Source organism: Rhinoderma darwinii, chromosome 12, assembly GCF_050947455.1.
Source record: "Rhinoderma darwinii isolate aRhiDar2 chromosome 12, aRhiDar2.hap1, whole genome shotgun sequence".
NCBI classification, from domain to species: Eukaryota; Metazoa; Chordata; class Amphibia; order Anura; family Rhinodermatidae; genus Rhinoderma; species Rhinoderma darwinii.
Genome location: NC_134698.1, coordinates 73,471,865 through 73,495,004, shown reverse-complemented (window position 1 = coordinate 73,495,004; position 23,140 = coordinate 73,471,865). Strand labels below are relative to the sequence as shown.

Below are 23,140 nucleotides of genomic sequence, written 5' to 3'. Positions count from 1 at the left end.
AGCATTACCGCCACTCTGGCTTTGCAAAGCTTCTGATGTTACTGTCCATATGTGGACAGTGATGTCATGAGTTTTCCCAGGGCCAGTCCACAGACCATGTATCCTACCTACTCCATACAGTGGGATAAGTTTTAGCTTTTTCTCGGAGTATACGTCTGGATTCTTCCCGACATATACCTCCTACTGGAAGGCCAAAACGTGACGTGAATGTGGCTATACCTATCTCAACTCTGGCCAAGAAATGAGGATCCTGAACAGGGAACCCCTTCCCACTATTATCTCAGAATCCCCTAATAAGGTGTATGAAAATGGATTTTCTAAAGTAGACATCCCCTTTAAGACGTTGCAGTGTAGACCACATCACGGCTATGAATAAGCCTCTCTTCTCCGCAGAGCTGGTGCTTTCACACTGCGGTCAGCATGTGCATACAAGTAGCATGCTTCACTAATTCTTTGCTTGCAAGCAAAAAACTACCTGTCAAGACTCAATTCCCTTTGCAATGCAGCTGTACGAGGCAGACAGGCCTGGACGTGTAATGGAATTATTTGTTTACAGAAGTCCTGTCAATTCGGGTCCAACGCCCAAGAGCTCTCCGAATGTCAGGGGAGGAGATGCTTCACCTGCTATTCCAGGACAACGCCAGGGAGCGGCATCGTCTGATGGGAACGCAGTATTAAAAGGAAAGAAAAAAAAAATGACAAACGCTGCAAGGAATGCAACAATAGCTCATACGTCAAACTACATTAGGGTTGCCTATGGATATCTCAAGCAACAAGACGTTTGGTGTCGGTTTAGGTTTTAAAGCACTAGAAGCAAAATTGCAAAAAAAAGCCAAGAATGGAAGTAATTTTGAGGAAGTGAAAAGAACAATGAATCAGTAGGGAAGTCTTTGAAGGCTGAGAGTCTAAAGTCACTGCCTTCATATGGCCGAGGTCCGGAAGCTCAGTTTTGACTTGAAGAAAAAATCTGCAGGGGAACGTAGATGAGAAAATTGCAACTCCTTGAGGTCTCCCAAATGATTGCCACAGTGGATGAATATCCCATAGGACAGGAAAAGAACAGTGTGTGTGGGGGGGGGGGGGGGGGGGGGGGGGGGCGGTCTCATGCAAGAGTTTGCGTTTCTGCGGAGAAGCTTTTTAAATCAACCAGATTGGTGAATCCTGGATGTTATTTTCGTGTATTCGGTTGTGTAGAATATTTGTCATTTTTTGCAGAAGGTATGAACGAAAAGCAACTGGTCACAGATTTTTATCCACAATGAAGTTCCCTATTAAACTACTGCAAGCAGAGATCTTGAGAAACCGATACAGAAAGTATATTGGAATGGTGTATGACTTTTCATAATACGAAGAGTAACATTTTCCAAAACTGGAATAGCCCAGACATTTATTTGCCTAAATGCAAATGCACTGGAAATACGACACATTCAATTCCAGATCAAAACAATAACCAAACGTATCCAGTTTGTGTTAATTCTAAAGGCTATGTTGACACAAATTTTTGCACACCGTTTGCCGCGTTTTTCGCCAGTGGCCATTGAGCGCTGCGGGAAAAAAAGGCGCGAAATATGATCTCTATGCCTCTCATTGATTTCAACAGGTCAGAGACGCAAAACGGCCGAAGATAGGGCATGTCGCTTCTTTTTCCCGCGAGACGGTAATTTCCGGTAGCGGGAAAAAAACCGCCTCCGCCTCCCATTGAAATGAGGCATTTTGCCATGTTTTCCGACGCAGTTTCCACGTAAAAAAAACTGTGTGTGAACTGGCCTTTACAGAAAATAAAGAAAATTAATATTAGGCCACATGTTTTTTGACGCGGAAACCACGTCTGAAAACGTGGCGAAAAAGTCCAAAAACACCTCCCATTGATTTCAATGGGAGGCGGAGGTGGGGTTTTTTTCCCCCCGCGAACAGTAAAACCGTCTCGCGGGAGAAAGAAGAGACATGCCCCATCTTCGGGCATTTATATATCTGACCTCCCATTGACATCAATAGGAGGCACAGAAAGCGTTTTTCGCAGCGTTTTTGACCGCGGCGCTCAACGACCATGGGCAAAAAACTTGGCAAACTGTGTGCAGGCAGATCAAAATCTGCCTAAAAATTCCAGACAGAATTTTGAGTCAGAATTTTCTGCCTGCAAAAAACTCTTCGGCTGGGTTCACACGAGCGTGTTCAGTCCGTAAAGGACGGAACGTATTTCGGCCGCAAGTCCTGGACCGAACACACTGCAGGGAGCCGGGCTCCTAGCATCATAGTTATGTACGACGCTAGGCGTCCCTGCCTCGCTGCGGAACAACTGTCCCGTACTGTAATCATGTTTTCAGTACGGGACAGTAGTTCCACGGAGAGGCAGGGACTCCTAGCGTCGTACATAACTATAATGCTAGGAGCCCGGCTCCCTGCAGTGTGTTCGGTCCGGGACTTGCGGCCGAAATACGTTCCGTCCATTACGGACCGAACACGCTCGTGTGAATCCAGCCTGAGGCCGTTTAAAAAAAATAGCAGGGTCAGCATTTTTCTATAAAAACTGAGAAAAAAAAAAAAATCAGACTTCACTATACTGAACTAATAATTAGTGGCATAACCATTGTTTCGGAGAACTGCTTGACATCTGTGTTGCATGGAGTCGACCAACTTCTGGCACCTCTGAACAGGTGATTAGACTACGTACATCCATGTTCTTCTGCATTTTTGGGTTTTGCCTCGTAAACCACATTTTTGGTCGGACCCCACAAGTTCTCTATAGATTGAAGTCGGGGGATTGGTCTGCCACTCCATTACCTCAATCCGGTTTGTCTGTCTGTAACCAAGATGTTGTTCACTTGTTGGTGTGTTTTGGGTCATTGTCATTTTGAAAACACCCATTTCAAGGGCATTTCTTCTTCGGCATACGGCAACATGTTCTCCTCAAGTATTTTGATATATTCAAATGGATCCATTGTATGCGATAAATAGGCCCAATACTATGGTAAGAGAAACATCCCCATATCACGATTTTTGCGGCACCATGCTTTACTGTCCTTCACAGTGTACTGTGGCTCAGTGCTCGGGGGTCATCTGACATACTGTCTGCAACCCAAAAAAGAACAATTTTGTTTTCATCAGTCCACAAAATGTTGCGCCAGTCATTGGCAAATTTTAACCTATTCAGGACACGTCTTTTTTTCAACAACATGACTTGCGGGCATTTCTTTCTGGTAACTTGGCTTCACTTCATGACTGTAGCAGTACTCCCTGGTAACTTCAGATCTTCTTTGATCTTTCTGGAGGGGATCATGGGCTGAGCCTTTGCCATTTTGGCCATTTGATCCATTGAACAGCAGCTCCCAGTTTCCTTCTGCGTTTTCCAGGTTTTGGTTGCCACTTCAAGGCATTTGAGATCATTTTAGCTGAGCAGCCTATAATTTGCTGCACTTCTCCATATGTTTTTCCCTCTCCAATCAACTTATTAAACAAAGATGTTTTTTTCATCAGGACAATGTCTGGAACGACCCATTTTCCCCAGTACTTCAGAAGGAAATGGACTATAACCAACATGTGCAAAATTTGCCACCCTCCTACCTTATATAAGGGCCAAAATTGACACCTTTTATTCCACAGAATGAAGGACTTCACCCATTTAACTCCTCACTGCTGTTATTTTCAACAAGCCCCTTTCAATTAAAGAGAATCTGTCACCTGCCCAAAAAACGGACATCTTAAATTCACACTTTGTATACGTCCGTGTGCTGTGCGTGAATACAACTGACAGCACACGGACCTATGCAACTCTATGGGGCCGCTCAGACATAAGTGATTATTCACACATCGTGTTTCCGTTGCGTGAAAGTCACTGCATGTCCTGTTTTGATGTGTTTTTTGCAGATCGTGCAGCCATTGAGGTCAAAGTTTGCATGAAAATCAAGGAAAATACGGAAGTCTTCTGTGTGCTGTCCGTGATTTACGCACCAGTTGCTAAAGAAATGCATAGAAAATAAATTTTTACAAAATGTGCACCAACACGGACATGAAAAACAGATGCCACAAGGAACAGCAACGCAACAAAAACTCTGCGCTATTTACGTGTGCAAAACACACGTTCGTGTGAATCTGGCCTTAGATTGCAGGCGCCTGACAGATTCTGACGCTTTTTACTTTGTTCTTCTAGCCACCACCGTTGCTGAGATATTGGCGCCCGATATGCAAATAAGGCCTTTGACCGTCTAGTGGGCGGCTAACGCCTGTCAGTTGATAAGCGGCAAGGTCCCATGCACACAGCCGTGCCCATAATCACAACCCCCTGCATTTTCAGGTCGTGCTCCCATACAAAGTATGGGAGCACGGCCTGTAAAATGCAAAAGAACGGACATGTTGCATAATTTTCGGAACATTTTTACGGCACGGACATGCATCAACAGCGATACGGAAGGGTGTCCGCGGCCAATAGAACTGAATGTGTCCGTAATTGCGGAGAGTTTTTACTGTCGTGTGCACGGGGCCTCACCGCCCACTTGCGTCGAAGGCCTCATTTGCATATCAGACACCAGAACAAACGGCCCCGATATCTCAGGAACGGTGGGGGCTAGAAGAAAAAAAGAAATAAAAAAGCCCCAGAATCTGTAAGGCAGATGACCGCTTCTCTGTAATGATTCAATTCCTCTGAATGAGCGGCATGCATGTCCTAATTATTGGCTCTGATTTTTTTCTACTACTCTTACAAGTAAATCATGGTCAATGTAGAAATATCACGTCTACCAAAAACGGTTAATTATGTTGGACTATTTTTTTTTTGAACACTACTGTAAATACCGCTGTTCACATTTGTCCTACATCTGGGATGAAATTGGTAGGAAAAAAAAAAAAGCAGCAGAATAAGAAATAAAAATGATAAATAGAATTTAAAGCCCCTGGGCTACAGAGAATCCCTGTCAATGTGCCAGTAAGGTCACCCCATGATGTTCAGGGGTTACATGAAACCAGAGTGACCTCACAGCGATACCAGTTTACCTACCGTCCACAAATGACATCTCCGCATCACCAGGGATCCTCCCTGTATAGATTTCCACACAAGTCCTGGAGAACAAAAGCTGGTAACATTAGTGACACACGGAGTCAGAACACGGGTCATGACTTTCCCCGTGCGCGCTGAAAAAACCTCATGTCACTCGGGGGGGGGGGGGGGGGGGGATTGCCGGCACAGTGTCTGGAAGGCACAAAGGACTTGGAATGGCAAATAACATGACGGAAAGTAATAGGACACGGTTATTGTTAGCAGTCAGAACACCTTTATAATGTTTGATCACCTGGAAAATCAATAAATACGGCTGAGAATTCCTACCTAATCTTCAGTACTTCTCAATAACAATACACACAACGTAAAGCCAGGTCTAGCATGAAAGAAAGACCTAGAGATAAATTTATAACCATGGCGGGATCCAGTTTCAGTATTGTTTTGGTCTATGAAATCACCCATGAAGAAGGCGGCGGCATCGGGTCAAAAGATCATATTGGGGAAGCCTGCGATCTGGATACAACTGTATCCAGTCTACACAATATTCCTTGCATCAGCCGCACAAAACTTTCTCCTGTTTTGAGGCTTTGTTACAATGCATCAGTGCATGTCAAATGTATGTTTAGCTCACAGAGCATTACCCAGCCTGGATACAACTGTAGCAAAAGAAATTCCGTAAAGAATGTTGGGAACAAAATAGCGCTGCACGCAGCACAAATATTGCTAGTAAAATTATAGAAACCACGAAAGAACCCATTAAAAAGTCAACAGGTTCGGTAGGCCGTCGATGGGGTTTGTCATGTGAAGGATCTGGCACGACTTGTTCGTTGTATCGTTCCCATGATGAAACATAACAGAAATATAAAACGGTGAATTGTAAAGCAAAAAGTTTGAATATCTTTTTATTATAGAACTTTGACAGCATTAACTTCCCTGCAGCGCCAACACAGGGGAAATTAAGAATTACACCATTTCTATTTAAAATCAATGTGCTGGCTGTGTGATGCACGGATGTGCTGGGACCTCCAGAGAGAGACGCCTTTCATATCTGCTGTCCGCTACTGAGCAGGGGATCCCGAATAGGGTATTTGAAAATGGGTTTTCTAAACCAAACAACACCTTTAAGCTGTAGGCCTCAGATTTGCTGGGGTATGTGGGGTAAAATAGCATAGTGTGTGCCAAGAAAGGTAGAATATATATATATATATATATATATATATATTCCCGTCGCTCTGATTCTGAGATTTTTATAGCACTGCTGGGGGACCGGAAGTTTACTTGCAAAGCCTTCTTTTAGGACGATACAACTCTTCATCATGTGACTGGCCCCGCTGTACTGTATGTAATGGCTGTACTACTGCTCCTACTTGTACATAGAGTACTGTGGGGTCAGTTCCATGACGAAGAGTCATATAGCCTTCAAAGGCGGCTGTGCCACTAGACTTTCGGTCCCCCGGCAGCACTATAAAAATCTATTAAAATCTCAGAATCAGCACTACTTGTTTTGTCTTGATACATGAAACTACTATACAGTGTTTGGCACAAAAACTATGCCCACACACACTATACAATTTACCATAGCATGCTTTATACTGACACTGATGCAGCAGGTGGAACTTGGAGATGCGAAGTCAGAGCGGAAAGGCAGCAAAGCCGAGTTCTGAGACAGCACTGGCTTTGAACAGTGTCGAAAACAATGTATAATAAAGAAAACCATTTCGGATACCCATACATGTAGCGGATTCGTTGCAGATCTTACTACAGCACATCTGTAGCAATATCGTGTTACTAACAAGTTTACTGCAGATTTCACCCCTTCGAAATTGAAAAAGGGTGAAATCCGTGGTGAACATCTAGAGAAAATTGAGATTGCTGAGGATTTGAATTGCCGCAACAAGCTCCGAATGTGTGAAAAATGTTCAGTGTAACGTGGATGAGATTTTTTTAATATCTCATCCACTTGCCTTCAGTCTTCTGCTGCAGATTTTTCACCTGCAAATCTGGAAGGAGAATCGGCAGTAAATCGACTACTTAAATTGACTTAAAAAAAAGTTGAACCTGACTTTAGTGCATATTTCATCTTTCGATCAGTTTTCTGGAAGGCGTCGTGGGGGGGTGGGGGGTGTTTCTTTGCTCTTCCTGTTACGTTGTAAAACCACTGAAGCACAAACTTTGCACTCCTCCGTCTACTCATGCGGGAACACTACGAACATCTGCTGGCATTATCCTCGCTTAAAAGAAAGTTACTTCTAGAGAGCGGTGAGGAATCGATACTGCATGAATTTCATTTTCCTTGATCTATGCAAATAACCAGGTAACGCCGGCCATAAATATAACATTCTACTGCAGATTTTTAAGAAAAAGGGAGAAATCAGCGACGAAAACCTTTAAATCCGCAATAGGCGTTCTACAAAACATGACAGGTGAATGACGTTTTACAAACCCCATCTATTTTCTAAGCCATTTGGTTATAAACACATCCAAGATCAGGATTATAAAAACATGGCTACTTTCTTGCAAGGACAGCGCCACACCTGTCAATGGGTTGTGTCAGATATTGATCTCTGATCCATTGAACTGAACGGGTCGGAGTAGCAATAATGCAACCTGTAGACTAGTGTGGCAAAATCCGCTGGTGGATTTGGGGCAGATTTTTCCAGTGTACTCTAAGAAGCGTCGTCTCACCAAGACTAGTCCTTTTTAAATAGAAGCAGCTACGGTGATCAGTTGATCGCCACAATTTGGCTTTACTAACCCCCGGCGATCAGCTTATATTGCAGGGGGAAGCAATTGAATGGCCGACCATGCAATGCATAGACCGCCCGCCTTCGTCAGAGCTGCTCTCCGTCCTGGGAGCGGTAGACTTTCTTTTTTAAGTCCATATACCCTACTAGAGCATGGGACAGGGGTTGTCTTTGCGGAAACAATGTACTCCCCATTCCTTCGGTCTTCTAAGCTCCTGTATTGATGACTTGAATATTATAGCAAGACACACTGAATTTGGGAGCTACAATGCTCCTATCCCTTCAAATAGGGGCTGTACCCTTAGGCCGGGGCGACACAGACTTTTTGTAGCGCAACTGATTGATTTTAACCATCGAGATACAGCTGCAGTCCAAAGGAATACATTGAGTTGCAGGCAATCTAGTGGGCTGCAGCTGCCATTCGATCCACTCCAAGCCTGAGGCTCATATTTCTAATACAGGAGATACCACACCGGACAAAGTTCATTATGGACCATCTGGCTGCAAAATCAGCTGAGAAAATATATTTAGGAAGAGTAGAGATACACAGCCCCGTTTTTTTTTTTAATACTGGAGGTACACTTTACATTCTCTGTACTATTGGACCATGGAAATATCAAAGTGTGACACCATTATGGCCTTTACATGGGAGCTGGAGAATGGCAATCATGGACTTTCATTGCCACAGACTTTGGCAGGCGGCCACCCAGGACACAATAGTCACATGAGGAGGTTTTGGCTGTCTACATTCTGCACCTGTGGTTTTATTAATTATTACTTAATGAAACAGAAATGTGATAGTTTACCACCTCCATTTCCCAGCTAACGTCTCAGCGCAAAAAGACCAAAAAGCTCTTTGCACCAGTATAAGCCTATTCAACCAGAAGCACCGAGAGGATAAAAATGGAGGGAAAAATAGAGCGTAAGATTTATATCTATTGCGTGTATAATGACTTCTCACAGTTCCCCAGCATAGTCACCGTCTATACCAGTGGTTCCCAACCGGGGTGCCGCGACACTCCTCTGAACCACTGTGGCCGTGCTTTTTCTCCTCCTCACAGTGCGAAGTGGATGTGAGGAGGAGGGGATTTTTTTGTAGCCAACTTGTATATAGCACCCCCCACCTCTGTAGATGGCACCCTCCATCCCCCCTTCCTAAACATAGCAGCACCATAGCTCCCTGAAGGAGCGGAATCCCCCTGTGGCCAAGGATTCCGCTCCTGAACGGAGCGCTTGATGTCTCTGTCCATATATGGACCGTGACATCAGGGGCAACTCCTGAAGCGGAATCCCCGTTCACAGCGTTGCCGGCGCAGTGGCCGGTGATTCGGCTCCAGGAGAAGCCCCTGACGTAGCTATTCATAAATGGACAGAGACGTCAGGGGCTTCTCCTGAAGTGGAATCCCTGGTCACAGCGTCGGCAACGCTGTAGATGGGGACTCCGCTTCAGGGGTTGCCCCTGATGTCACTGTCCATATATGGACAGAGACATCAAGCACCCCGTTCAGGAGCAGAATTCCAGGCCACAGGGGGATACCGCTCCTTCAGGGAGCTACAGTGGCGCTATGTATAGGAAGGAGGGGGATAGGTGTGCCATCTACATGGGGGCAGCGTGGCACTACCTACAAGGGGGCAGCGTGGCACTACCTACAAGGGGGCAGCGTGGCACTACCTACAAGGGGGCAGCGTGGCACTACCTACAAGGGGGCATCTGTGAGTGGGGGGCTGATGGTCATTTTACTGTGAATGGGGGGGATGATGGTCTTCAAGTGGTTTCCACCTCTGACCTTCAATTGAAATTAATAGCAGGCAGAAAAAAACCTGTGGTGCTCGTTTGAGTTAGAAACAATGGAGGACAGGGACTAAAAGTAAACAGGTAATGAGGCCGGCGGAATACGTTGCTGCAAGACGTGTTTTCCAGGTCAGAGAATACACACAAGAAACATGATATTTGGCTGAACAGCAGACATTTGGATTCAACCACAAGACCGAGGAGATAAGCAAAGGATCTGAGAGTTAGAACTCACCGGGCTCCAGTTTAATAATCTTCACTGCGGCCAGCTCTCCCGTCTGTAGGTTTCTGGCCTGGAAGTAAACACAAGTGACATGTTAGTTATTAGGTCTTCCAAAGAAATTAAGTTACATTACTAAAAGTAACATCTTGTAGTTGCCAAAATGTAAAGGAGTCCATCGTAGAAAGATTTTTTATGTTTTTTTTGCTTACATTAGTACACGTGAATATATGAAACTTTGTAATGCATCATATAATAGGAAAGTAGCATTTTCCTTAATTTCCAGCATCCTGTAGTTCACCTTCTCCCTGCTTGCAGACGCTATAAACATGTGGAGGGGGAGGTACAGCTGCAGTATCTCTCCCTCATTGTGTCTGTGAGACTTCATGCTATGAGAGGGGAGGTGGCGCAGCAGGGGGAGACATCTGATTGGCCAAGGGCACACAGCACAGCTCTTACATCACACCAGGAAGAGCCCACCCACTCTGCCAGCATGGAGAGAGAAAACATGCATTTAAAGAAACCAGCAGTGGGAAGGAAAAAGACCCAAAATATGCAGGAAAAACACTACATTTCTGGCTATACTACATCAAATACAGATCTACAGCTGCCTAAATAAGAATACCAGCCAAAAAGTGATCTTGCATGCCACTTTTTGGAAAGGGCTACTGCTGCTCCGATGATGTGGAAACATTGCATCCTACCAGTTTACAGCAGACTCACGCACTACAATGCAATGTCAATAGCAGGGGTCCCCCACTGGCGCACCGCGATCCATAAGACAGTTTTTTGGACTAGTGGCGTCGCTCGGTGACTGCCACATTCAATTTAATCTGCTTTTTCAAGACGCAGATACAATTGAATACTATGGAGGAGCAGGGTGCTAACAGCGCTTAGCTCCACCGTTAGTCCTGCAGCCTATAAAATGCTGGGACAGGATCTCTAAGCAGGCCAGCGCTGCCGTCACTTCATCGCGCCGACCTACGCAAGGGTCCTGTCTCAGCGTCTCATAGGCTGCAGGCTTAACATGGCCAAGGAGGCTGTGCAGCTCTGTTCGATTGGGGCTAGGTGAGTACAAGTTTTTTTTAGTTCTTTGGGTGGCACCATCTAAAAGGGGCATTGTCACTCTCTAAAAGAGGCATTGTGTGGCATTGTCTACAGGGGGAACTGTGTGGCACTCTCTATAAGGGGCATTGTGGCTGATAAACCTCGGATTTCTGACAGATCCATGGGTCGGAATTGCCTATGGCAAATCCAACCCATATGAATACAGCATTGCTGTTGGCGTTCAGCTTGAACCTTCACCTGACACCAGACCCAGGTAAATGGACCTTCACTAAAAATAGTTGAGTACCCATGGTCTATAGGGTGCAGTGAGGTGCAATGTCATGTCCCAATGTGCATTATAAGCAGCTGTGTAGCCATAATGAAGAATAAATTAAAAAACTGGGTCAGGAAATAAAGATTTGCAGGTGTTAGCCACGTGGTAAAGCAACACTCTGGTCACAGCACTCTTTCAGCATTTTAAAGTAAATAGTAGCGTGCTAGAGTTACTTAAACAGCGATCAGGATCGCTCCCTTTGTGATAGGATATACTGAATATTAAAGGCTATGTAAACCTTTGAAATAGTTTTGCTTTTTTAATAAAACAGTGTATCAGTGTGTTAGGGGCAACTTTCTAAATAATTTTTATTAAAAGTTATTTTTAGTTTTTGGAGATACAGCTTCTTTCTATCCTGTATACAGAGCAGCTGTATCTAGCGCGGAGATCTGAATCCGTCAAGTCAGCGGGACTGACTGGCTCCGTGTCAGCGGGTCCTGACCCACCTGTTATTGATCACATCTAAGCTATGAACTTAGATGTGATCAGTAACAGCTCGATCCTGCGTGAGACACTGAGATTCAGGTCTCAGCGCAAGATACAGCTGCTCTGTATACAGGATACAAAGCAGCTCTAACTCAAAAAGTAAAAATATTTTTAACTAAAATTTAGAAAGTTGCACCAAACACACGGATATACATTTTTATTTTAAAAAAAAATTAGGATTTCAAAAGGTGGGTACATAGGCTAACACATTACGAATGTGAACATTTCTTTAATTGAACGCATCATCTTCCCCCATGCCCCAGAATGAGGATGCAACTGGAAACCACACCAGAGACAGCAGCAGTGGGACGGTCCCATATTCAACATGTCTGTTCCTGTTTTATGACAGGCTGTACAAATATAGACAGACAGCAGTCGAACCAACACTCCCGAACCAGCTGTCGAACCAACACTCCCGGCGGTCGTACGTATATGCATGTGACGATGCTCCGCACAGTGAAAAAGTTGATTTGCCTACCGGCAAAAGAAGCCCTGTTTTCCAACTCTCAAGATTGAAAATAGAAAATAAAAAATATTTATTAGGTTTATGCAACAAGAACAAACTACATAGACGTAAAAACAAGGTCCAATGATGACTGCAAATCGGCACAGTGCAGAGTATAAGGAGCCTGGAGTCAACGGCTGCAGCACGTTGCACTCAGCCCACAGTTAGATTAGAGGAGTCAGCAGGACTAGTACTTAAAACAAGGAAGGAAGCCCCCCCGACATGTTTCGCTACGATGTAGCGTCTTCAGGGGTATCGGGGCTACTGACAGCGCGCGGCGAAAAGTCAGTGTTTAAATGTATAGTGGAGTTGCTCCACGTGTTCCCCTGATTGACCGCCGGCCAATCAGAGACAGGGCAGGGGACAAGCCCTCTGATGGGTGATGGACGTCCCACGCCACCAATGGCTGACTAGTTCCACTAGCCAATGGGGATAGAATAAAGCGCACAGGCGCATTGAGGTAAAAGCAAGTAAGTTACTGCTAATTGACTACTTGCTATTGACGCGCATGCGCAACAGCAAGAGTAGAGGTGATAGAGAAAATCCCACATTTCAGCGGCTGTCACAGTGAAATTACTGTCATAGTAATAATAGCCAATCAGAGAGGGGGCAACAGTCGAGCCCCCAATTAAGTAGTGGACGTCCCGTATCACAATCGCCGACCACTCAAAACAGCCAGCAAGGTCACAGCAGGCGAACACTTGCATAGGGATAAGATATAAACGTCATTGCGAATGAATGCACGCCAAAACCAGGCCTGCACTCAGAGACAATGTAAGGAGATCCAATATGCCGAGGAGCTATATTAATAGCCTGCCAGCGAGAGTAGTAGTGATTTTTGGGAGCGGATGGAGCAACTATATTACTCTGTAGCTAGAGGGTCTAATAAAGATAGCATAGACACGACTGTGTCAGTTCCTAAACATAGGGCTAAAATTATGTAGGAGTAGTTGTTGCCTACAAACTAAAGTACATAGATCAGTTAGTAGAATTGATGTAAAAAAATAGAATGAATGTTTGGTTCAAAAGGGGTCCTGTTTTATGAAAGAACAGGTCCCAAGATATCTAATGATCATACATAGTACATAGGCAAAAGTGCCATTTTAGTGGCCGGTGGCCTAGACTCGTAACGTAATAGGCGCATATGTTTTCATAAAAACGCAGCATAAGTGAAGCCCTCATTAAGACCTCCTGGGCTAAGAGAGCCCATGCGATGGATCCAACGCGCCTCCTCCTGGAGCAGCTTACGGTCCAAATTACCCGCTCTTGGGCCAAGTTTAACCTGTACGATGCCCCAAAACTGCTCCGCACAGGTCACCACATTTGGCTAAAGACGTAGTGTGTCTGTCCAGAATGGAAAAAAAACTTCCCAAATAGTAGTGATGCCATTCTGGAAGATCTAAGATCAGGTAGCATGCAGTCAGTACTGTACATATGGGCTCCCTCATAGTGACCGAGTTATATACAAAAAATAAGGGGTCATGGAAACTGTAGCACACGTCACTACTCACGATGCGGATTGTGCAACAACAAATAAAATTGCACTTTAAAATAGTGTCGCTCTGTTGTAATTATTCAACAGGGAATCCTTCAGAGTCCTTCAAGTGTAAATATAATTTCGTAAAACTTTTGACCTGTCAGAAGTATTGATCAGTGGCGATCCGAGCACGGTCACCCTCACCGATCGCTAAAATGAAGTGGTAGAATCTTTTGGGTGAGCGCTTTCATTTGATCGGCTTTCCTCAGATTTTCTTTGGAGTCCATGCACAGCTCTGAGGAAAGCCGATCAGAAACTAAGTAGCTCAACGCTCGCCTGAGCACTTCTGACGCTTTGTTTTAGGGATCAGTGGAGGTCTCAGTGCTCGGACCCCCACCAATCAAAATCTTCTGACATGCCACTATGAAATGTCAAGTTTTATAAAAGTTTAGCTACCCTTCAATGAATAATAATTTGGCCAAAGTGTGTTCAGCAAAAAATGCAGCCACCCAGAACATATCTATAGCCACCAGCACTTAAGTTTCCTGCTGCCCGGGAGGAAGATGGAAGCAGCACTGGTCTGTAGATTCGTGGGCCTTATTCACACAAATGTATTTCTCGTCAGTGAGCTCCCCGTTTAAATAACCGGCAGCACAATGACCAATGCAATTCAATGGGGCCATTCACACAAGTGTTTTTTTCACAGAGCATGTCTCCGTTCCTTAAACTCACCGCTATTCTGGTCCGTTTTCGTGTATCAGACTCGCCCATTTAAGTCTATGGATGCGTGAAAAAGACCGGACAGCACACTGACAACATCCGTGTGTTGTCCATTTTTAAAGCATCAGTTGCTAAAGAAATGCAGTGGATAAAAGAAAAGTAAAACCAGGAACAGCTTGCAGAGGAGAAACACAGATGAGAAAAATGGATGACACACGGAAAACACACTAAAGGAACACGGACAGTCATATGCATAAAAAAAAAAGGCACTTTTTTCTTGCGGTCGCAAATCAGACACGCTCGTGTGAATAAGGTATTAGGCAAATACTTTTTCTTTTTAACTAAAAACACTGCAGCAGGCCCCTATTTAATTGTGAGTCTGGGACATACAACTTTGTTCATCCTGTGCTTCCTGGTTCATGAACTGGCAGAAACAGCCAGACCTGCAGCCGCCAGCCAGACCGGTTCAATTTAAGGAAAAAAAAAAAAAAAAGTGTTGTCACAACAGAAAACAGAGTTGCCTTGAATATATAGACGTGTGTGTGTGTGTGTATACGTGTTAACACAATTGTAGGGAGAAATGTATCAAAATTGTGCAACGGAAGAGTGGGAGCAGTTGCCTATAGCAACCAGATTCCAGCTCTAATTTTTAAGAACAGTCCGGGTAAAACGGATACACGGAGTTATGCCAAGTGCGGAGCTTGAGGGGGCGGAGCATGACTTCTATCTTTGCGGTTCTTGGATTCCCTGTGTCATGCTCCGCCCCCTCAAGCCCTACACTTGGCAAAACACATCAGTTTTACCCGGAGTATACCCGAGAATGTCACTATACGTCTACACATCCCTGCATATCTCTGAGTAGTGGAAGCCGCTGCCGGCCTAATACAGGACACAATGTATCATAAAATAATAAAATATAGAATCCGTATGGACAGATCTTCTCTAATAAGGAAAACGGCTGCAATCCAGCAGAACATAACGTACCACTGGAGGGAGTCAGGATCGAAGTGCACAGACATCGGTAAACATAGTAAACTCCGGTTATCTGTATCTGTTTGCACATATTATCTACACGCACTACATAGTAATAGATCATTATAGAAAGCTCAATTTAGGCTATGTTCACACGGGGTATTTTGCCGAGTTTTTTGACGCGGAAACCGCGTCGCAAAACTCGGCAGAAACGGCCCGAGAACGCCACCCATTGATTTCAATGGGAGGCGTCGGCGTCTTTTTCCCGCGAGCAGTAAAACTGCCTCGCGGGAAAAAGAAGCGACATGCCCTATCTTCGGGCGCTTCCGCCTCTGACCTCCCATTGACTTCAATGGGAGGCAGGAGAAAGCGTATATCTCGCTGTTTTATGCCCGCGGCGCTCAATGGCCGCGGGCGAAAAACGGCGCGATAATTGCCACGAAAATCGGCGTGCAGGGAGAGGAATATCTGCCTCAAAGTTCCAAACGGAATTTTGAGGCAGATATTCCTCCCCCAAAATACTCTGTGTGAACATAGCCTAACACTGGAAAACCGCGGCCGCACGCTATTCCCATTAGCCGGACAGTAAACTGATTTTAAGATTGCCATCTGTGGGAATTTCATGGAACGGATACACATCACCCAACGTCATGAATAGACCGAGCTGCTGTCCAGGAGCTTCTAGAGACATTAATCCAAACTGACCCAAAAAGTTACGCACCAGTATCCAAAAAAACTTAAACGTGATGCACTTCTTACAATGTCTGCAAGACAAGTAAGAACTTCCCCACACGTAACAGAATTCCTGCAGCAATTCCGCAGAAACTTGCAGGATTTCCACTGCAGAAAATCTCGCACCATTTCCTGAGTTTTTTTTACTGCAGAAAACGGTGCATATTTTTCTGCGCTTTTCACACTGCTGGGAGATGGTGACAACGCAGCAATTCAGTCCACTTTCCGCAGCAGGAATTGACATACTGCGGTATGAAAAATACGCACCGCAGGTCCATTTCTGGATGGAAATTTTTTCGCAGCATGTAGAGGAGATTTGTTAAATCTCACCGACTTCGCTGCTACGGGATTCTGCTGTGTATTTTCCCATCCGCAATTCCGGATGCTCCAAGTTGTCAGGGAGAGAGAAAAAAAATCCAAACTGCAGATTTGCAATGAAAGAAGGACCCAGCAGAGCGTCCATAGTGTAACCCCAATAAAGCTGCAGACGACGCCATAATTCATTGCACATATGCAAGTGGCCTATAAGAAGAAGGGAAGGGGGGGGGGGGGCACTCACTGAAACTTCAGCTGGTACTGGATACGTCCCTGAAGCCTCACTCTCGTGCGCCAGAAAATTTTGGTATTCGGCCTGCGGTGGATTCCCAGTGGATTAGGGTCAGGGAAGGAGTCCTGCTGAGAGATTACCAACGTAACGCAATATTCCTGGCAAACCCCATTTACCGTATCAGACTACAGGCAGCATGACGTCACAGGGAACACTGAACGAAGAAAACCTGGGAGTGGACCGATGATCATTGGGTGGTTTATGTAAACCTGGACATAAACGTAAAGACTGGATCTTTAGGAAATGCCAACTCTTTTATAGCAAGTTCTTCAACTAGGTCTTGTAGATGTGTACCGAGCCTCGTGCGACCGCTATGGCATGAAGCTACAAGCCAAGAATGCCAGGCACTTATTTTAATGGGTAATGGGTGACATCGCTGGGTTAAGCAGGGACACGGCATCACAAAGACATGATCCACTAGTACCCATGCGAAGAAGGATTCTAGCCAACATATGCCCTGTCTGTCCATGTAAGTACCAGTCTGTGTCTCCATCAGAGGGTTATGGGAGGCGATCTCTTCATTGTCACCAAGACAGGGAGCCGTGTGTTCCTCTGAGCGGCCCGTACACAAATGGAGCCCTGTCACTGTGAAGCTGCTGCTGCATATTCTCCACACACACAGGCCGGCTCAATGAATGCACAAAGAATCTGCATTTTATTATCACATGAGGTTCCAAGGGCCTAACCATTTACAGATGTGCAAATATATCAACCAATCCCAACTGCGCTTTTCCTATAGACAACTACTGTAAGCAACCGAAAGCGCTGGAATCTTTTACAGGCAACGTCACCCAGCTTTATCTAACTCCTGAAAGGAAGACCTGCCTAGCTACGCATTGATTTATTGCTCCATCACTAAGTAGCTTTGCCATTCAGGAGTCTTGGAAAGCTGTGTGATAACTCATGTGGGAGCCTAATGCTTAAAATAGTATTGCCCTCAGAATATAAGTCCATAAGTTGTCGTTTGTCAACGCATACGGTGTTAAAGCCACATCCCCCCCTGCTCCTGATCTTGAACCGACTTCACTGGCATTTTATTCATGAAACATTACCATTTTTATATATATCTATCTATATATCTCTTTCTATCCATTTCTATAGATCAATTTGAATTCCCAGACTGACATAGACCAGCTGCCATTGAATCTAGTGTAGGAGGAGACTCAAGGGGGCGGTAACCGATCAGGATCAGGGAGCACAAAGAAAGGGCTATACATCTCAAGGAAGCCTGGGTGACTCTGTGACTAAAGGACAACTGGCTGCTGGAACCATTTCTTTGACCCGGCAGCAAAAGGAATGAAGTTCAGGGATAGAAGGAAGGTTCTCAGCACAGCTAGACTGATTTCTGATCAAAGATGGACATCCAAAGATAGCAAGCATGTTCTGGTACAGGACGATGCATGTCACACCAGGCCATGAATGCTGTTCAATAACTTCGTAAAATACAAAAAGTAGAATTGTGCATAATTTGATAATATTTTTATAAAATCAGAAGCCGGTAGGAGTCATTTGTGTCGTTGATTGTCGTAAATACTTAGTCGAAAGCTGACAGATAAAGTATCAGTTTAGACTGAGATAATCATTGTTTAGTTGGGAGTGTTGGAGCGTGCTGGGCATATTTCAGGCTTCCTAATGACTAATTATATAGAGAACGGCTTTTACTGTGAGCGCACGGTCTGTAAAATGTGCCAGATCTCCGCAAACCATTCAGAAACACTGGGTCACAAAACACATTCCATCTGCACAATGCTGCACCGAGGCTCCCCCCTCCAGAATGAGAATTATCTGCCGGCGAACTCAACACAACCCAGAATGTAGCTGTAAAATTATCAGTAAGGCGTCATGCACACGACCAAAGTTTTTCTATCGTATACGATCAGCAATTGCAGATAGTATAGAACATATACCTATGGGCCAATACACACGACCATTCTTTCCACAATCGGTGCATTGGCCGGAGCGCAACAAAAAATAGGACAAGTCATTATACGGTCTGCATTTGCGGTCCGGACTCATTGAAGTGAATACACATCTGGCGTGTGCACGATCCGTCATTTCGGACAGCCAACGGATGACACTCCGCAGCACATCCGTGCCGTAATCATGGACCGTGCACACAGCTACGGCCGTGCTCCGGAAGCTAAGGCTCTTCACATCTAGATGGGTATTTGTTTTGTTTGTTTTTTTGTTCCGTCACACGACATATGTTACAGGCTGAAAAATACAAGGCTGATTTCCAGAAAACAGCCTCTGAAATTTTCCATTTTTCAAGCGTATTTTTGATGTGTCAATGGGAAAGACTTTAATGAGAAAAACCTGTTACTAAAACGTTTTAAGAAGTGCCATGTCCCTTTTTTACGCATTTTTTATCCAGCGGCGTAAAAATATGTCCCATATTAACGACACAGCATATTTTCCATTGAAATCAATGGGTAGCCATTTGCAGGCGTATTTCGGAATGTAATACATGCATTTTATGCGCCAAAATATGTTGTGTGCACATAGCCTCAGGCCTCATGCACACAGCGGTGCCCATAATCACTGCCCGTGGACAGCCACCAACATTTTTGACCCGGACTCCCATACAAAGTTTGGGAGCACGGTCCATAAAAAGCATAAGTTAGGATATGTCCTATCTTTTGCTGAGGCTTTCTACGGCCCGGACACCTTCCCGCAAATATACTGGAAGGTGTACGTGGCCAATAGAAGTGAATTGGGGTTCGTGGAGTGGCTGCTGACCGAGATGGCTGCATGAGTGCTTAGCTCCGACGCCTGAGATCATATACAGCAACAATTTCTGAATATAACACCTCAAAACAGCCGTACTTCGGTAGAGATATAAAGACAGGATGCCTAAAAAGAAGAAGCTTCCGACAAAACCGGAGAATCTGATGGATTTTTACTTCTCTCAAACGTCAGAGTGGAGCCAAGATGGCGCGGACACTGGCTCACATGCTAGCTCCCTTTTGTCGGATCCTCCGCCCAGTCCTCTAGACAAGTGTCTTACACCGGCACTGCCGAGACGCAGCACTTCAGAGCCTCCGTGTCCTCTATTGATGCCTCTCCCTTCTGATCAGGTACAGAGTGGAGGGAATAAGCGAGATGCCAGCCCAGACTTACCTCCAAGCCATTCCAGGGAGTGTTCATCATCATCTGCTCCGGCGTCGCCATCTTCTACAAGCTCGGTGACACAAAGACCGCGCCTGCACTCTCCGCCTGTCCTCATACCGGAGGTAAGCAAAGATAACTTTCCAAATTTGGGTGTTCTGGATTCCAACATCAAATTTCGGGGTATACCTGAAAGTATAGCCTCGCATGCGCTGGAGCAATTTATACAGTCGTTCATGAAGATCATGCTTCCCACGTGATTACCATCTGATATGATTATAGAGTTCCTCGTCCTAAACATTTGGAGGAGTCTGTTCTTAGGGATGTGTTGGCTCGTATACATTTCTTTCAGACCAAAGAAAATCTAATGGCAGCGACAAGAAAGATGGGTAAATTACCAGAGCCGTACCGGCAGTTATCGCCGTTTACGGATCTTTCAGCGGCAACACTTCAACTACGTCGACAATTAAACCCCGTCACTTCAGTCTTGAGAGAAAACAAGATTATATACAAATTGGGATTTCCAGTCCGTCGAATTATCTCCAGAAACAGCAGCCTTCATATTGTCAGAAATGTGGAAGGCGGCAAAGCCTTATTGCGTAAATGGGACTTGCAAGTCCTGAATGCGTCTTCTTCGCAACAACAACCACCGAGACACGTGTCGGATGGATGGCAATCCGTTAAACCCCGGAGAAGGGACAGGATTTGAGGTTCCTAACCTTGATCTCCGGTGATCCAGTCTGCTATTTCATGCAGACTCGGTACTCCGGGACAATGTTTTCTACACCCGAATTCTTTTGGATAGCCATTATTCTATACTTTTTTGTCATTCCGCTCTTAGGAGCATTAATTGCAAATTCACGTTTACTCATGTTTATCTGTTTTATTGTCTATGTTTTTCCATGTGGTATGATACAATGTTCAGATATGCTGATGGTGCATTGATATGCCAATTTATATGATGGGTTCACATTGATAGTTCGCCTGATTCTAGATGTATCCTAAATGTGTATAAATTTCGCTCAATTTTGTAATGGTACTTAAAATTCTTTCCTTAAATGTAAAGGGGTTGAATAGCCCACAAAAGAGGATGTCTTTATGGTCGGAGGCAAAAAATTTTATCGTGCGATATGGTCTGTGCTCAGGAGACACACCTTGTTAAGAAAGACGCGTTTAGACTGAAACATCCAAACTTCCGATTTATTTATCAGGCCGACTATCACCAAGTCTAGGGGGGTGCTTATTGCTATAAGGGATTCCCTTGCTTTCCAGCGGATCTCAGAGGTCTCGGACCCATGGGGTCGCTTTGTTAGATTGGGTCTGCTCCATTAATAGTGTTGTTTATACCATGGCGTCTATTTATGCTCCGAACAAGGGCCAAATTAGATTTGTTCATAAACTTTTAAGACATGTGAATAAGGTCAAACAGGGGAGACTTCTAATATGTGGGGATTTTAAGGCTATAATCGGACTCTTCGGTGGATACAACGTCTTCTGCCAGAGGAAATTATAGATCGCTGGGCAAAGTGCTGTGGCAGAGGGAGTTGTGTGATGTTTGGAGAACACATCATACCACGGAGCGAGATTATTCTTTTTTTCTCAGCGACACACAAGACGTATTCAAGGATTGACATGTTTCTTGTAGACAAAGATAGCCGGTTAGTATCCCAATCTTCAACAATTGAAACCATTACACGGACACTGGAGGAGAGGTACAATTCCAACCAGACATATTTATGGAGAAGCAATTCTTACATTATGTCTCACTCGAAATATAAACATATTTTCGAAGAAGATTTAAACGAATATTTTAAGGTAAATGTTGATTCAGTATCTGACCCATACATTCTATGGAATGCACATAAAGCTTTCATAAGGGGAACATTTATAAAGTTAGGTCATAGGGACAAGAAAATAAGGAATGAACAGATATCCTTGCTTCTTGATGATATCAAACGTTTGGAGGTACTTAAAGAGGCTCTGTCACCAGATTTTGCAACCCCTATCTCGTATTGCAGCAGATCGGCGCTGCAATGTAGATTACAGTAACGTTTTTGTTTTTTTAAACCGAGCATTTTTGGCCAAGTTATGACCATTTTTATATTTATGCAAATGAGCCTTTCTTAAGTACAACTGGGCGTGTTAAAAGTTAAGTACAAGTGGGCGTGTATTGTGTGCAACATCTGGGCGTGTTTACTTGTTTTACTAGCTGGATGTTTTACTTGTGAATGGAAGTGTATGATGCTGACGAATCAGCATCATCCACTTCTCCTCGTTAACGCCCAGCTTCTGGCAGTGCACAGACACACAGCGTGTTCGAGAGATCACGCTGTGACGTCATTCACTTCCTGCCCCAGGTCCTGCATCGTGTCGGACGAGCGAGGACACATCGGCACCAGGCGACAGAGGCTACATCGACTTACCTGCAAACGCCGATGCAGAATCAACTGTAGCCTCTGTTGCCTGGTGCCGATGTGTCCTCGCTCGTCCGACACGATGCAGGACCTGGGGCAGGAAGTGACGTCACAGCGTGATCTCTGGAGAACACGCTGTGTGTCTGTGCACTGCCAGAAGCTGGGTGGTAACGAAGAGAAGTGGATGATGCTGATTCGTCAGCATCATACACTTCCATTTACAACGCCCAGCTAGTTAAAACAAGTGAAAACGCCCAGATGTTACACACACAATACACGCCCACTTGTTCTTAACTTTAAACACGCCCAGTTGTACTTAAGAAAAGGCTCATTTGCATAAATATAAAAATGGTCATAACTTGGCCAAAAATGCTCGTTTTTGAAAAAAACAAAACGTTACTCTTATCTACATTGCAGCGCCGATCTGCTGCAATACGAGATAGGGGTTTGAAAATCTGGTGACAGAGCCTCTTTAATAAAACTCCGCAAACACAGGCACAAATCGATCAACTTTCGGATCTTAGACAACGACTTCGTACATGTCTTTTATTTAGATATCAAAATAATCTAAAAAAGACGAAAGCCAAATACTATTCTCAGAATCATAAAGCTACCAAACTCTTAGCTTCCCGTCTTAAAGTGCAGCATACTAGAAATAGAATTCCATACTTGAGAAACAAAAATGATACTGGTAAATTATATAGTCCTACGGATATTGCTAATAGATTTAAAGCGTCTCTGTCACCACATTATAAGTGGCCTATATTGTACATAATCTGATTGCCGCTGTAATGTAGATCACACCAGTGTTTTTTCTTTAGAAAAAATATCATTTTTGACAGAGTTATGAGCAATTTTAGCTTTATGCTAATGAGTTTCTTAACGCCCAACTGGGACATTACATCACATTATGTACAAGATAGGCCACTTATAATGTGGTGACAGAGACTCTTTAAAGACTATTATAGCATGCTCTATGATTTATGCTCAGA

General features: G+C 44.5%; 1 protein-coding gene across 1 annotated transcript in view; it reads right to left on the bottom strand.

Annotated features, from left to right (window-relative positions):
- The window catches only part of MAP4K5 (mitogen-activated protein kinase kinase kinase kinase 5), a 97,471-nt gene that overhangs the window by 52,635 nt on the left and 21,696 nt on the right, over positions 1-23,140 (bottom strand). Inside the window, exon 2 of the mRNA XM_075844031.1 lies at positions 9,762-9,819. Coding sequence (XP_075700146.1) covers positions 9,762-9,819 — 58 coding nt within the window. The remainder of the gene's footprint in view (positions 1-9,761; positions 9,820-23,140) is intronic.